This window comes from Mustela nivalis (assembly GCF_964662115.1).
Source record: "Mustela nivalis genome assembly, chromosome: 16".
Classification (NCBI taxonomy): Eukaryota; Metazoa; Chordata; class Mammalia; order Carnivora; family Mustelidae; genus Mustela; species Mustela nivalis.
Genome location: NC_139035.1, coordinates 21,353,557 through 21,369,849, shown reverse-complemented (window position 1 = coordinate 21,369,849; position 16,293 = coordinate 21,353,557). Strand labels below are relative to the sequence as shown.

At 36.6% G+C, this 16,293-nt stretch overlaps 1 protein-coding gene across 3 annotated transcripts in view; it reads right to left on the bottom strand.

The window, feature by feature from the left end:
* The window catches only part of HMCN1 (hemicentin 1), a gene marked incomplete at its 5' end in the record, with an annotated part of 468,943 nt that overhangs the window by 178,880 nt on the left and 273,770 nt on the right, over window positions 1-16,293 (bottom strand). For all 3 annotated transcript variants that reach the window (XM_082702942.1, XM_082702943.1, XM_082702944.1), the window contains 6 exons: window positions 2,669-2,823; window positions 3,972-4,141; window positions 5,103-5,211; window positions 5,937-6,218; window positions 6,721-6,999; window positions 15,307-15,461. In XM_082702942.1, coding sequence (XP_082559068.1) covers window positions 2,669-2,823; window positions 3,972-4,141; window positions 5,103-5,211; window positions 5,937-6,218; window positions 6,721-6,999; window positions 15,307-15,461 — 1,150 coding nt within the window. The remainder of the gene's footprint in view (window positions 1-2,668; window positions 2,824-3,971; window positions 4,142-5,102; window positions 5,212-5,936; window positions 6,219-6,720; window positions 7,000-15,306; window positions 15,462-16,293) is intronic.

The window sequence follows — 16,293 nt, the reverse complement described above, 5'->3', positions numbered from 1 at the left end:
GTTACTCAGGGTATTCCAAGACCTATCAGTGTTCCAAGGAAAGGGATCTCAGTCAGCTCCTGGTTTCATGCTGCCTAGAAGCCAGATCCCTAGGCAGCACTTTAAAAGTACACAACTATACACAGTCCCATAGGACTGTAGATGTAAACCCTGCTGCCCTTCAGACCAGGGGATCTGGAGGTGTCCCCTTGGTGACAGTTGCAAAAATGAGGTATACAAAAATGAGGTATGCTGTCACCCCTCAGTGACAGTATACAAAAATGTGTATGCCCCTTGCTGGGAAGTACCAGTGAGCTAGCAAGGCCAAGGGGGACACAAAGGTGGTGTTTCCCTGCATTTGCTCCCTGAGAGTGCCTTCATAGCCTTTACATATGTGGCAAACCTGAAGTCTGTCTCTCATGTTGAAGTTCCAGGACAAGCGGATGGGCCTTTTTCACCACCAGGTGTGTTCCAGTTTATTGTGTGCAATGCATTGGGTGTGGTAGCTTCCCAAGAATGGCTTTTCTGATTATTGTTATTGTCCCATAGGGCCCTGCAACATAAGCCCCTCGGACTACTGGGTGCAGGCATTCAAGGGGTGTCCCTTGTGTGGGCCATGCTTGCCTGTCAGCTTTAATGAGGCAGTGGGAGAGTACCTGGGGTGAGACATGCCTGCAGTTTTAGCAAGGCAGGTGAAGAATGCTGGGAGACAGAGCACCACCCTCCCCATCTCCACTTTAGCAAGGCAGTGGGAATTTACTGTGTCTGCACACATCTGCTTTTACTAGCAAGATGAAGGGAGAGTGCAAAACTGGTGACAGACAGCACCTCTGTTCTGGAGAAAGTCCCTATTGGTCCCTGTCCTTCTGGCAGATGCTTTAAAATTAACAAATGAATCTCCTTCACATATAGTCTAGTCTAGGCACTTTTCAAATTTTTGGACTAGGCCGCAGAGTAAGTAAGTCTGCATGTGAGTCATTTAAAAGTAGTATCTCAGATCATGACAGTCCTTTGGGTCTCTTGGATGTAAGCTCCATTGGTTTCCAAAGCCAGGCATTTTATGGCTTGTCTCTCCAGTACAGGTCCCAAGGGTTGTAATGCCTGACAGAGGGAGTGAACCCCATGCTCCTCAGGGAGAAGCTGCAGACTTGTGAGATCCCTCCCTATAGCGAGTTGGTATGGTATGGTTTTTAGCAAGATTGTTTCTCTGCCTCTTCTCTCCATCTTGATGTTGCCCTTTTATCCTTTGTTGTGGAGGAACAGTTCGGCTAGTTTTCAAATCTTTTTCAGAGGGAACTGTTCTGTACATGGCAGTAGATTTGGTGTGTCTGTGGGAGGAGGTGAGTACAGGATCTCCTTACAGTATTGTTTTGGACCATCCCCGCCCATATATCTACTTTAAATGTCTTCATTACTTTATTGGGGCCAGTAACTATCTAAAATGAAAATCTGATTATGTCACTACTCTCTTAAAGCTCTTCAAAGATCTCCCATTGGTTTAAAGTAAAAATAAAACCATTATTATTACTTAAATGTCTTCTACTCCCTTGTCCCTTCTAATACCACCTCATCCTGCTCTGTTCTTCAGTCCAGTGGCTTCCTGTCAGGTCCTCCGGAAGTATCATGCTCCTTTACTTTAAGCTGTTTGCTCACACAGATCTCTGGAATACCCTACTCTGTTTTCTTCCATTAATTCGCTTGTTGAACTCCTCCTATGTATTCTTCAGAGATCTGCTCAAAGGCTTTCTCTATGAATTACCTAATACCTAAAGTCTTTCCACATTATCTGTTCTTATACTTCATATTTTCTCTTAAAGTTACTCATTACAGCTTACAATTAAACTTCTATATGATGGTGCAATAAATGACTATCTCCCTGCTGTATGTTTTAAGGCTTCATAATGAATCTCTCACTAACATGAATGTATAAGATTAGTTCCATTGGATTTGGAATAGGAATAATAAATGAGCAGATACCCATCATTTGTACTGGGGAAAGAACTCAACACATTCTTCATTACTGAAAACTTACTACAAGCAAAATTCAAGTCCGCATTAATCAAGTATCTTGATCCTAGTAGCAAAATCTATTGATTCAGAATTTTAAATGGATAATTTAGATTATCTAAGTGTGAAATAAATCAATCACTCTATCTATCTATCCAGAAATATGTAATGAGGTACATTTATATGCCAGGAATTATACTCAGATTGAAGGGTATAGAAGTGAATTTATTCGGACTGAATCTCTGCCATCTTAAAAAGCTTATAAACTAGTTAAGATTTTTTAAAGACTTATTGCACTTAGGTTTATGTAGATACTATTTTATCTTAATCTTATCCTATGGTATATTGGAGATACTCCAAGTCAGTAATGATGAACACCATTCATTCACCCACAAGACACCAGCTTTTCAGTATTTAAAACAGGCATAAATTGAAATAATAAAAATATCAACAAATACATTAAAATTATCATTGTTAATGTTATTAGTCTTTAATGAATTCCATTCTTCAAATCAAAATATTAAGATAAACTCTAAAAAACTCTAAGGAAAACGTATTATTTTGATAAATTTTCTCTAACACCTGTCCAACAGGAATATCTCAATTCAGAAAGAAGAATGTGTTAGTTCTGGGAAGATCCGTGTAGATTTCACATTTGGGGCTCAACAATATTTATACTTACCTTAAGGTTTCCTTGGGCAGTGTTAATAGGTTGGCCATCTTTTAACCATGTGATGGATGGATTTGGAATGCCATTGGCGATGCACTGCAAGGTGATAGGCTTGTATTTCACTATGGCTCTCTCAGAAAGGCCTGAGGATTTGATTGTTGGAGGAACTAAATTTAAGAAAGGAAGGAAGGAAGGAGAGTGGGAAGGAATGGACGGACAGAGTGAGGGAGGCAGAGAACACAAACCATAATCAGTGGGATCAAGTACTTAAAAATCTGGATACAAGAACCCAAAACTTTAAAATTTAGAAAAGGGAAAATTCTTATTTTAAGAAACAATGAAATAATTTTATCCCATGCATTTAATTTACAGTTTCCTTTCTTAAGTATGGATCTCTAGTTCTCCAAAGAAGATGTGTTTATGGCAACTACAATCCACATGTTTCGCTTATAACTTTTGGTGTGTTTCCCCAATCTGTTCTGATCCTCCCTTTCTCTAGAACTACCTCGTTCAATCAGGGTAGGTTTCCTCTACCTGTATGTACACTGCATGACTCTTTGACCCCAGCAAGGCTGACTGAATACAGAATGGGAACATGATTTAAGCTGGACCTGCCAGATTCCCTCCCTCAGCAATTGGAATTGAGACTGAGAAACAGGGTTAGCTATATTTCAATCCCAGGATTGAAAAAGCAGAAAAAAAAAAAAAGTCTGCATGGACAGAGGGGGAAAATGTTGATGTTCATAGAAACCTCTGCTAGAGCTTCTAAAGGGCTCCCCAGTTTCTCATTGCTGCCCCTCCCTTCCCAATTGGCAGGCAAGCGAGACACATAATGCCCCGGCCAAGGGTTGTCTCTGTCATCGTACTAATGGTTCTGAGTCTTCTGTGCCAGTTCTGTGAATACCCCTATCTACCCTGGATCCTGCATAACATCTTAGCCCCCATTTCTGGAAATGACTTTATTCACACTCCCTCCTGTTCTGGTTAACCCTGGAGAGCTGACACAAGCCCTTTACTTGGAATTCACTGCCTGCCTATTCTATCTAATTAGGTTTCATTCCTCAAACCTAAGTAGAATTCTCTGTAGAATACACTTCCTAACATTTGAAGTGTTTATATTAATTTACATAGATCTCTTGGTTAAGTCGCTGTCAGTAAAGCGCCTTAAGATTAATCTGTTATTTTTTAACATCCTTTATATTGCTTTCCACAACTCAAGAATTATCTAGATTCCTAAGCTAACATCTGAGTTAAATAATGACACAATGCATAAATTAATTTTAAATATAATGATCATGTCCCTTCTTCAGCATACCATGAATAGTAACTTCAAATTCCTTCCTGTGGTCACCAGCGATGTTTGTCGCCACACAGCGATAAAGGCCTGTATCTGATACTTGAGCCTGGGTAATAACCAATTTGCGTCCATTTAGTAGAATCTTGAATCCATCCCTTTCATCAATTATCTGGCCATCCTTTAGCCACCTATAGAAACAAGGCAAAAAGAAGTCTGGAGATGTATTTTAAATAACTTAGTTCCTAAAAGATATGTGTGTGTGTGTATGTGTGTGTGTGTGTGTGCATATCTTAGAGGAACTAGATTTATCGATATATTAAATGTTTCTACACATACATAGATATGTAAATTCTCAACTGCATAGTTGCCTAATTCCCTGTTTGCTCACTCTGTAAAATGAACTATAATGTGGGAAAGAAAAAAGTCAACCTGGTCCAACACAGAAGTTAGCATGGTGTTGGAAACCCAGTAGCTCTGCGTTTCCTTCATTCTTTTATTTATGTTGAAGAAACAGAGGGAAGTGTCCCTAAAGTGTATTCACTTCAAATGTTTAAATAACATTAACCAGCAAAGAGAATACATTCCTAAAATAGCTGCAAAATAAAACCCTGAAATCATAGAGCATATTTTCACATTTCACAGGAGTTATCATTTTCCATTTTACTTTGTAATTGTTTAGTAGCATATTTTATTCTTTTAGTTGACTAACTGTTCCTTTGCATGTCTTGCACCTTAGAAATGAAGGTAAGTATTCACGAAATGCTTTGTGAACGACAGAATGAGAAAAAAGAACTGGTAAACACGTATGCATGGTGGCTTCCTCTATTTTCCTAATAATGTCCAGTACATTTCTTTTTATTGTGTGCCTCAAGAAGATCTGACAGATACTGCTTATTAGTCTGTCTCTATGAACTGAAAATGTCACTTCTAGGAGGATAAATGGAATTCCTCTAGTTGAACAGATTGAAAGATGATGTGATTATTAAGCAAAATTTGCCTTGTGTATAGAGTATGTCTTTTTAAAAGAGGAACATGAAAAATGTAACTTTATATGGCCACCTTTTAATGACACAGAAATTTTTCAAGATAGACCTAAAACGCTCAAATAAAGAAGTGGGAGGTATTTAGAAGACATACCAAAACTCTTACATGATAGTTGGTGTGGGAGAGCCTGTCACTTGACAATCTAGCTCCAATAAGTTATTAATCATCACAATGAAGTAAGATGTTTCGTCTCCTCCTTCTATAGCTGGTGGCACTAGAAAACAACAGAGATGTAACATAGAAAGAAATGTATGTACACCAGAAAAAATACACCAGTGGTTTAAGCAATACTAAGTTGCAGTTCAGAAGGCTGACAAATATCCTAGGAATCTGATACACGAAAGGGATTTGAAATGGAAAATATATTTTATCATACACACTTGCTAAGATCAATGAATGTATCTTTGACATGCTGTGGAATTTTCTCAATTAATCTAGCACATTGGTACTGCTGCTACCGTCTCAATATAAAGTTGGTTCATATTTTATGTTGCTTATTTTAATAATAAGAAGAGAACCTCAAAAATTGGACCTCTGCTCAAAAAGCTTTCAATTTACAGAGAAACGGAGACTAAAAACACTGCAAGACGACTTCCCAAGGCCCAGAGACTATTTCCTGCACTAGATATAGCATAGTACTCAAGACAGAAGACCATGTTTTCACTCACTGCAATCAGATATTGTCATAGATGTAAAACATATTGGTGCACTGAAAAATACAAAGTGTACCTATCAAAATCAGTGGAATATTTATGTGGGTACTTAGATCTTGGGATTCTGATAATAAATCCACCACTTAGTAATGTGCAGTCCAGAGTTGAACAGATAACTGAACCTTCTCTAAGACTGTTTTTATTGTTCTACAACCAAAAAAGCATTTAATAAAATGGTCAGGTTTTGCTGTGAACCTGGAATCCAGAAGGTGGCATCCTTATTTACCTAAGACATCAACTTCGTATTTGATTTCCTTTTCTCCTGCCACACTGGTAGCCACACATACATACTGTCCCCGATCAGCTTCTAGGGCACTCCTGATTTCTAGTTTCTTCCCACCAGCTTCTATACGGATGTTGTCACTGGGTTTCACAGGTACACCATCTTTTAACCAGGTGAGGACTGGAGGAGGGTTCCCCGTAGCTTTACACTCTAGGGTCAGCGAATGAGCAATTACCACTTGCTTATTCAGAGGCACAGCCAAGTCACCTTCAATCATTGGAGGAACTAGGTAGAAAAAAGTAATATTTCAGGCATCTTTGAAATCCTAATGAAATAAAGGGGATTTTGTCTTCATGTAATTTGACCATAGAAACTAGCTACATGTCTGTCTCCTTCAAGGCTATTAAGGAACGAATTTCTTGGGTTAGTTGATGGGCAGCTATCCTAAATATTGTGGGATACTTTGTACCGTGTCTGGCTTACAAAGGGGAAATAGTAGAGAAGGATCTTAGTCCTAACAACTACTTTGCCTTCTTCATAAAAACCAAATGGTCTAGATGCCCCCTGTGCCATGGGCAAAGGGTTGGCAAATGAATGGGCCACTTCTTGTTAACTGTAGCTTTTTAAACTATTTTTCTAAATCATGGGACAATTCTGTCAATTCCTATCCATGCATTTTGAAAATAATGAAGCCTTCTAGGATATTATTAGTGAGTGAATTAGACGTTGGCGTATTAAAAAGCATAGACAGAAAGTCATATGGTGAAATCATATATTTTCTCCTTACCATAGACATCCACATGGAATGATTTTTCAGCAGTTCCAGCAACATTGGTGGCATGACATGTATATGTTGCTGAATCAGAGACCTGTGCTCGAGGGATATGAAGAAATTGTCCTTTATCAATATAAAGTGCTTGGGAGCTGGGAATGACTGGCTGGCCATCCCTATGCCAAGCAATGGCAGGCATCGGCAGTCCCCGCGTTTCACATTCCAGTTTAATTATGCTGTTGATCAATGCTGAAATTTCTGTGGTGACATTCCCTCCTTTAATACTAGGTGGAACTGTAAAGGATTTCAGAACAGAAACAAGTTTTCTAAGCCTTAGCATCCGCATTAAATTCTTGTATGCTGCAGATGTTTAAACAATGCATTTAAAATATTTAGGAATTAAAGACAATTAGGAGGTCAATGAATCTACGGATAATAAATTGCCTGTCTTTTCAATCTTTATCACCTTCCTCTTGGGTTTCAGGTTTCAGTTAAAGCAAAAAGTCAGAGTTTCAGTTTCAGGGGTTCATTTAAGTCCAATAGACCATAAGACAGTAACTAAGAAAGTTATGTTTAACAAACAAAGCAAAACAAAACATAACCAAACATAACCCCACTTAAAGCCGATAGGATATGTTTGACATCAGCCCAAGGGAACAAAAATGTCAGATGTGGGACCACTGCATGCCGTCTTCCCACAAAGTACCCAAAGGTCTAAGTACAAAAAGGTTCTTCAGAACCAGCTACTGGAAATAGCTGTGGAAGCTTTAACTTTTGCTTTTTACTGGGTTTTGTTTTGTTGTTGTCGGGTTTTCTTAGGGTTTTGTTTGTTTGTTTTAGCTTCCAAGAGTTCATTCACTCAACTTTATTCATCTAATTGGCTACATGTGTATCTTCCATAATTCAGCAACCACTTTCCTGGCCACTCACACCATATGAGAACTCTGCTCTTGGAAAAACAACTCAAGCGGCTCAGTCCCTGCTACAACTTCTGACTGTGGTCATTCCAGGATTGTGCTATAATTGCGAAAGGTTAAAAGAAATTCAGTGGCATGTGCCCGAATTGGGAGCGCCTTAATATTATCTTATTAAACCCTGATTTTAGAATAAGATATGTTATAGAATGTGTTCCTTATGGCTGGGCTAGGGTTATTTGTTTTAGGAGGACAATCACAGAGGTAAAATAACTTTCTCATCCGATCAGATCAAAGGCACACATTATCAGGATGACTTCTCATGATGATGTTAACCTCGACTGGTAATCTGGTTGCAGTAGCTTTTGCTAGGTTTCTTCACTGTAAAGTGCTCTCCTTTTCCCCTTTTTGGGGGAAGGAATCACTCTTTCGAGCCCATACATATGGGGTGGGGAGTTATGTTCTACTTCTTGAGAGGATACGTACATAATTTATTTGAAATTATTCTCTATAATTTTGTTTCTCCTCCTCAATTTATTCACTTATTCAACAATTTATTTATATCATATGAACTCATGGAAATTTATTTTATACTTTGGGTTATAATCTAATACTACTTTATTTAATTTGTTGTTCAAATTGTTTCAGTTTTGAGCAGTGGAAACTATTTCTTTGGTTCCTGTTCCTTTGACATATCCATGTCATTTGACTATTTTGATACTTTCGTACTTTCTGACCCTACTACATGTGGCAGGCTCATCTTGTCTAGTCCCTGCCCCAGCTTTAGGATTAATCATTACTCTAGGAAGTCCTGGCCCATTTTAGTAGAAAAGGATTTTAGAAAATAGAGCTGGGTGCTGAATAAAGTACCTTAATATTTTCTAATAATCATTCTTAGAACTGGCTCACAGTGACAAACACTCACCTGCATATATATATATATATATTTTTTTTTGTCACACATAACTTAAGGAAAGAGCTACTATACTGTGAAGTGAACACAGTGGTGGAATAATTTTCTTATAAAGTGGCTTAATATATAGCTCAGGGAAACCAACTATGGTTCACAGGCAAGGCATGGAGATGCTGAGCTAAAAATAGTTTTTACATTTTTAAATGGTTGGGAAAAAAATCAAAATAATACTAATAATATTTTGTGACATGTGAAAATTATATGAAATTCAAACAAGTGTCCATAAAATTTTATTGGGATATAGATACACTCATTTGTTTACAAATTGTCTATGGTTATTTTCTTTCTCTAATAACTGAGTTAGGGTAGCTGTAAAAATAGCAAATACATATTTTTATTGCTTCTCACTGCTGCTCAGCTCACCATAAATTTAAGTGACAGTTATAACTCAAGAAAATTTCAAGTTGCCATGCATATCACCATGCCATGATATTTTATTTCATTTTTATTATCCGCGCATACTTCTCACATCAAAAGAAGGAAGGAAAAGAAGACTTTAACACATCACATTTTTAAAGCATGACACAGTGTGGATTATTATGTTCTAAATCAACTGGCAAAGCATTGTTGTTTTCTAGTTGTAATAATTCTATAGCTGTTCTGAAACATTACAATATACACTAACACTACTAGACTAAGCACTTGTCACATCACTTCCAATTCAAAACAACAGTAGGAAAAATCAGAAAATGTAAAATGGACTGACTCATAACAGAACTTCTTCACAAAAACAAAAAGTCAAAATGAGGTTATAATCAAAATAAGTTTCTCAGTGGTTCATATGTTTGCCAAGCAAGAAAAGCCATTTACCGATAGTAATTTAATTAAAATCAGGAATGATTACAGTCAGTAGTCACAGAAATGTGTCCAGAGAAATCTTAAATCTTTGTTTAAGATTATGGGCCTTTCCACAAGAATCAGTGCTTGAAGAGTAGAGAATGCTGGGAACAAGACTGACAGTTAATTTTTTTTTTTAAAGATTTTATTTATTTATTTGACAGACAGAGATCACAAGTAGGCAGAAAGGCAGGCAGAGAGAGAGAGAGGGAAGCAGGCTCCCCGCCGAGCAGAGAGCCCGATGCGGGACTCGATCCCAGGACTCTGAGATCATGACCAGAGCCGAAGGCAGCGGCTTAACCCACTGAGCCACCCAGGCGCCCTGACAGTTAATTTTTAAAGGCAAATTTTCTGAATAATATTCTTGGCTCCTGACAAATCAGCAGATATTACTGATACTGCTTTTTGTTTGAGGAATCAAGGCCAAGTTTGAAGAAACTGAAGAATTAGTCTCTAAGAATAGTCTGCATGGAATGACTACAGACAAAAATATTTTCAAAGAAGTTAAAAAACAAAACACGAATTCATTACAACCTGAAGTGGAATCTCCTAAGGTGTAGTGCCACTGATGGTGGTAAAAATATGTGTAGGGCAGAAAAGGCTTAGATAAATTTACAAAGCTAATTAAAAGGTAAGGTTTTAGGGGTGTCTGGGTGGCTCAGTCATTAAGCGCCTGCCTTAGGCTCAGGTCATAATCCCAGGGTCCTGGGATCAAGCCCCACATCAGGGTCCCTCTCCCATTACCCCGCTTCTGTTTCCTCTCTCGCATCTGTCTCTCTGCCAAATAAATAAATAACATTTTTTTAAAAAATGTAAGATTTTAAAAGTCTCTACTCCTTGCATTATTTATCAGCAAGCCCCCTGTGTAAAATATTCATATGTTAATAAACAGAAGTATCCATGGGATCTTTTATCTTCCCTTATGGACTTCAACATCATCAGTTCCATGAATTTTCCTATAAGTAGAAACTGAATATAAAGATTGTCCTACCTCCTACTGTAGAGCAACTCAGTGCCTTAATGGTGGTAAATATATTTTAATTTTTTGAGCTCAGGACTGAGACTGAATGAAAAGAATTGTCTGAATTTTTCTGAATGAAAAGAATTGTCCTCAAACATTATTCTTGAATACCAATGAATGATTTGGGAAATTAGTTTTGCTATAAACTTGATAATGTTTCCTAACAATTCAACCTAAAATTACTAGACCAAAACAGCATTTAAATGCAAAATTTAGGGGTGCCTGGCTCAGTGGTTAAGCTTCTGCCTTAGGCTCAGGTTATGATCCCAGTGTTTTGGGATCAAGCCCCACATTGGGCTCTCTGCTCAGAGGACGGGAAGCCTGCTGCTTCTCCCTCTCCCACTCCCCTGCTTGTGTTCCCTCTCTCACTGTGTCTCTCTCTGTCAAATAAATAAATACAATCTTTTAAAAAAATTTAAAAAGTAAATGCAAAACTTATACTAAGGTGTCATTTTGTTTCAATCACAATTAATGTCAAGCTGCTTTATAAATTTCCCATGCTGTAAAAAAAACCGAGATCTCCATTCCCTGTAGGGAATTCACTGTGGATATATTTTTTGTGCTCAAATTTCAGTTTCAGCAATGTTTGTCAGACCTTGATGCAAATACAAAGGAAGTTTCTACATTCAAAGTTCAGTTCTCTCTGACAATGAGGACCTTCCATCTTTCCAACTTTCAAGGACATTCCAACTTTCAATTGGAATTATTTAATCTGTGGTATGGTATGCTAAAAATTAATTATCAAGAGAATTCTATAAATGTCTTCGAAGCAATGGATATGGTCAATTAAAATGGTATGTTCACAATCTTATATTGGTATTTTATAGTACATATCTGCATGAAAAGACATTTTCCAAGGTAAAATACATAAGATTTCATTACAGATCAACATTAACAGATGATTATTTGCAATCAAATCTGACCTTCGATTAATTAAAATTCATCCCCTCCCAAAAGAATTCCATTCTTCTCATTAGTACGCTTGTACTATTAAAAAATTATATTTTTTTAAATTACCAGAAAAAAGAATTTCATCAATAGACAATAGGTAGAAATTTATTTCTATTTGATATATAAGTACCGATAAAATATCCTTGATTTTGTCTTATGGTCTGCAAAATCCAAAATATTTACTATCTTGCCCTTTATAAAAAAAGTTTGCCAGGGGCGCCTGGGTGGCTCAGTGGGTTAAGCCGCTGCCTTCGGCTCAGGTCATGATCTCGGGGTCCTGGGATCGAGTCCCGCATCGGGCTCTCTGCTCAGCAGAGAGCCTGCTTCCTTCTCTCTCTCTCTGCCTGCCTCTCTGCCTACCTGTGATCTCTGTCTGTCAAATAAAATAAATAAAAATCTTGGAAAAAAAAAAAAAAAAAAAAAGGAAAACATCACATTAAAAAAAAAAAAAAAAAAAAGTTTGCCAAATCCAAGATAACTAATTAATACAAATTCAAGCCACCATTGTGAAATCTTAAGGAAGAGCATTTTATTCAGATTTAAAATTCTAATTTGGTTTTGAGGCTACTTATGTCACATATTAATCTAGAAACACATATCAAACTTCTGGCTCAAGTTGCCTAAATCAGCTGGCAATTAGTTAGATGCTACACTAATGAAAATAAGAATGTAGGTTTAAATAAGTCCCTATTCTCCATGATTGTTTTACAAAGGCATGATATCATTGCACCTAAAAGGAGCTATTTTTTAAAAATCTGCCTTAATGAAGTTGAGAAAAATTACTCAAAGAACATTTCTTTTTTTTTCAAAGAACATTTCTGATTGACATCAGAACAACACACCATCTACAGCTGAAATTTGTCACATAAATAAATGTCACTTCCTATTTCAATTTAATTCATATATGCTTTTCTAAGACCTTACTTCTGTCTGAGGTAAGTTGTTCTAGATAAAGGTTATGAACATACTGCATATTAAAATGCACTGCACATATGTAGTCAAAGACTTTTGTACTTTGGAGAGAGGATCTCAGACGTCCTAAACTCAAACATGGACCTCAGTTTAATATCTTTGCCTCAGAACTAATAGCTGTCAGTTTACACAATCTCCCCAAAGGATATTAAAAGCTCTTTTATTTCCTTCCTTCTTTCACATCTTTCCCCCTCCTTTTCCTCCACCATCTCTTCCTTTTTCACTCTCATTTTTTCTCCATTTCTTTCCTTATTCAGACACCACATGCATTTCTGCCTTTCAAGTACATCACCTGTTCTGCCCTCATGTTAATACGTAAATAAGGAAAACAAATGAATCAATCAACTGTGGTGTGAAACACATTCTCAGTCAGAAATCTACATAAATATTCCTCACAGTTAGTCTAATTATGGTGTCTGTTTCATTCACTCATAGGAATAAAAGCACTTTCGTAAGTGAAATAACATAAGCTTTAGATGACCCACTTGGAAGTGCAGACAAGCTTGCAGAGAAAGGAAATGCACTATTCCTGAATGATAATGCTCAGAACTTCACAGTGTTATAATGCCTTTCATCTCAGACAATCCTACAAAACTTAATCACTGTAGATCCCTCTCTTCTGGGTGCTTGAGGGCACCATACAGAGTTAATGAGAGGATCTGAAATACAAGAACCCAAGTCCTATGGAAATAGGTGTCTCACTGAATCACCAAAATGTATTCATCATAGTCCCCGGCAATAATACAACAACATAGAGAAGACTACTCAAAAGCCTAGGGGAAAATTTGCACCTATTATTTAAATGTCTGGTCCTGGTAGGAGGCCAGGAGTAGCAATAACACTTTTGTTTAACTTGGATTCAGGATTGCCAATCTTTCAGTAATGTTACTCTTTTTTGGAGGGCATGTCTTTTCCTGACTGAATTCTTCCAAGGTTTCTATTTATAGATAGAAATGGTTTAAAAGCATGCGTTAAATAAAATCTCTTTGATTCAAGAGAGCTATTCAGTCTTTATATAAAGACACTAACATTAAAAAAGGGAAATTTCAAATTCAGTGAAGTTATATAAAAATCAAGCTAATAAGACAATATAATCACCAAGTAAATAATGAAAAACAAATATTATTTATTAAACTCTTACTATAAGCCAAGTAACCCAGTAAGGTATCTAGCTTTTGATCCTCACAATAATAGTATTAAGTAGGTGCTATTATTATCCCCATTTTACAGATGAGGAAACTGAAGATCAAAGGGCTGGGTAATGTGTCCAAAGGCACAAAGCTAGTGAGTGGCAGAAGCTGGATCTCAACTCTCCTACCTGTCTCAGAAGCACAAGTTCTTATTAATGACTAGACCAGTGCTATCCAGTAGAAATATAATGCTACACTACAACAAAAACTTACGATGTACCATATGCTGGCTAACTCAACATAATAAAAAAAAAAATAAAAATAAGTAAAACAAAAAATTAAAATTAAAAAAAGAAATATAATGCTTACCATATATATATAATACAAGTTTTTCTAGTGACCTTGTTAAAAAATTTGAATAGAAACAGAGGAAATTAGTTTTTATAATGTATTTAACTTAGCCCAGTATATACAAAATACCATACAAAATACTTTTATCAATATAAAAGTATTAATTAGATATCTTATATTATATTTTCATATCAAGTCTTTGATATCTGGTCTATATTTTATACTTACAGCTTGTGTCAGTTTGGACTAGCCACATTTCCAGGCCTCAAGAGCTTCCTGTGGCTAGTGGTTACCATATTAGACAGTGTATCACTAGACCATTCTTTCATTCAGCAAACATTTCTTGAGCACTACCATGTATCAAAGTAGGGAACCAGAAAAACAAGGCCCCCTGCTCTTGTGAAGTTTAGCTTCCTTGGAGACAAACAGCAAGTAGGTAAATAAACCCAGAATTAAGCAGTAACTTACCAGACAGTAATATGTGCTATGAAGAAAATAAACTCAGACAATATAATAGTGATTGGGTGATGCTTGGATTGGGAAGATCCTGTAAAGAGGTGAGGTTCTTAAAGTATCTAAAATTTCTTGAGTATCATGCACTCTGGAGAGACAGAAATTAGTGCAATAAGTAGAACCACAGTAAGCATGACCAGCCTACTGAGTTCTGTTCCTTTCTATTGGGTAATTCTTTGTGCCTGAAATGTAATGTTCTTGTGCCTTCTTATGACTCTTAAGTGTTTAAAAAAGAAAAAATGGGAATTCACCCTCCTCAGGGGATATTGGGACTTTTAGTGAAATGAGGGCTAAATCTTCTGGTGGGGATTTAGCAGGGAGAGAAGAGCAACACAAACATAAGGCATTTAAAATATCTTCTTGTAGTCAGAATAAAGGCCAAGATGGTAGGAAAAGAGAAGAGTTGAATGGTTTGCATACCACTGGCTTCATTCAATTCGTGCATCTCAACTCTTTTTAGAGGTTTTTTTTTCTTTTAACCCTTTTAAAGATATAGACATTTGGTTTATTACCTATTAATCAATTAAGAAATACCTTCCCTCTTGAGCGACATTAACTGAAAATCAGCAGAACTCTCAAAGAAATCCTTACTCCGTGACAAAATGCATTAAAACTGGATGCAATGTTCTAGTCTAAAACACAAAAGACAGGCTCTTTCTTTTAAAGTAAGTAACATTCCAAATTATTCAGCATTGAATAAAAGAACAGTTAACATTAAGTTAATTTAAATTAAATTCTTCTTTTCAACTTTTTTTTTTTTTTGGAAGAGAGAGAGAGAGCACACACACCTGCGTGCACAATCTCATGACCCTGAGATCAAGACTTGAGCCAAAATAAAGAAGCGGACACTTAACCGATTGACCCACCTAGGTGTCCCCTCCCATTTCAATTTATAGTGAGAATTGATAATAACAAAAAGCATAAGAAGACCACACTTACTATAGACAGTCAGTTTGATATCCTTGGCTTGTTTGCCAGCCCCACTGGATGCAGCACACTGGTAGCGCCCTTTGTCACCTCTTCGTGCATTCTTTAAACGCAGAACTTGTCCTCTGTCTAGAAGTTCAATGTTAGGATCTTCTAAAAATAAAGGCCTAGAAAAAATAAATTTTATTCTGTGGGTCCATTTTCATTTCATTTCATTTTCCTGTGTTTCCTCTCTTATTGGTCACAACAAACTTAAAAAGTTTACATACTTTACTTATACATAGTTGCACACTTTATTCTATACAATCCAAATCTCTTCTCTTCTCTATTATTTTCCCCATTTTACAGATGAGGAAACTGAAGATCAAAGGGATGGGTAATGTGTCCAAAGTCACAAAGCTAGTGAGTGGCAGAAGCTGGATCTCGACTCTCCTACCTGTCTCAGAAGCACAGGTGTCTTAAGACACCTGCTCTCAAACCTATAATAATACTCGAACTGTGACCATGTTGTGAAAAATAAGTTCTCACAAATAATACAGATTACTGCAGCCATGTCAGTGTGGGCAAACCTCAGTAGACCTTGAATGTGAAGTCTGGGAAATATTTACTCCTCTTCTGTGATTGTTTCTTTTTCTATGTTTAGAGAACCAGCCTAAGTATTCATCATGTCATAAAAATTTTCTTTTCTCATAATTCAAACAGTTCCATGTAAAGGTAAAATTATCTCTGCATTTGTGTCTTGCATTTTTCATTTTTTATTCTTAGTTATAGGGCACAATATTGAGTGTATAATAAATTTGAGTTTTCTGTTTCTAACCTCTGTGTTTCTAAAATAAATTCACAGCGTTTATAAAGTCATATAATTCATAAGAATGAAAGGTATTACAAGACTTTGAGACCAGCTTTTGAACAATATTATTCAAAACAATATTGTTTTTCCTTCATGTTCATTTAATAATACTTACATGTTTAAAGTAACTGAAAGGGAGAACATCTGCA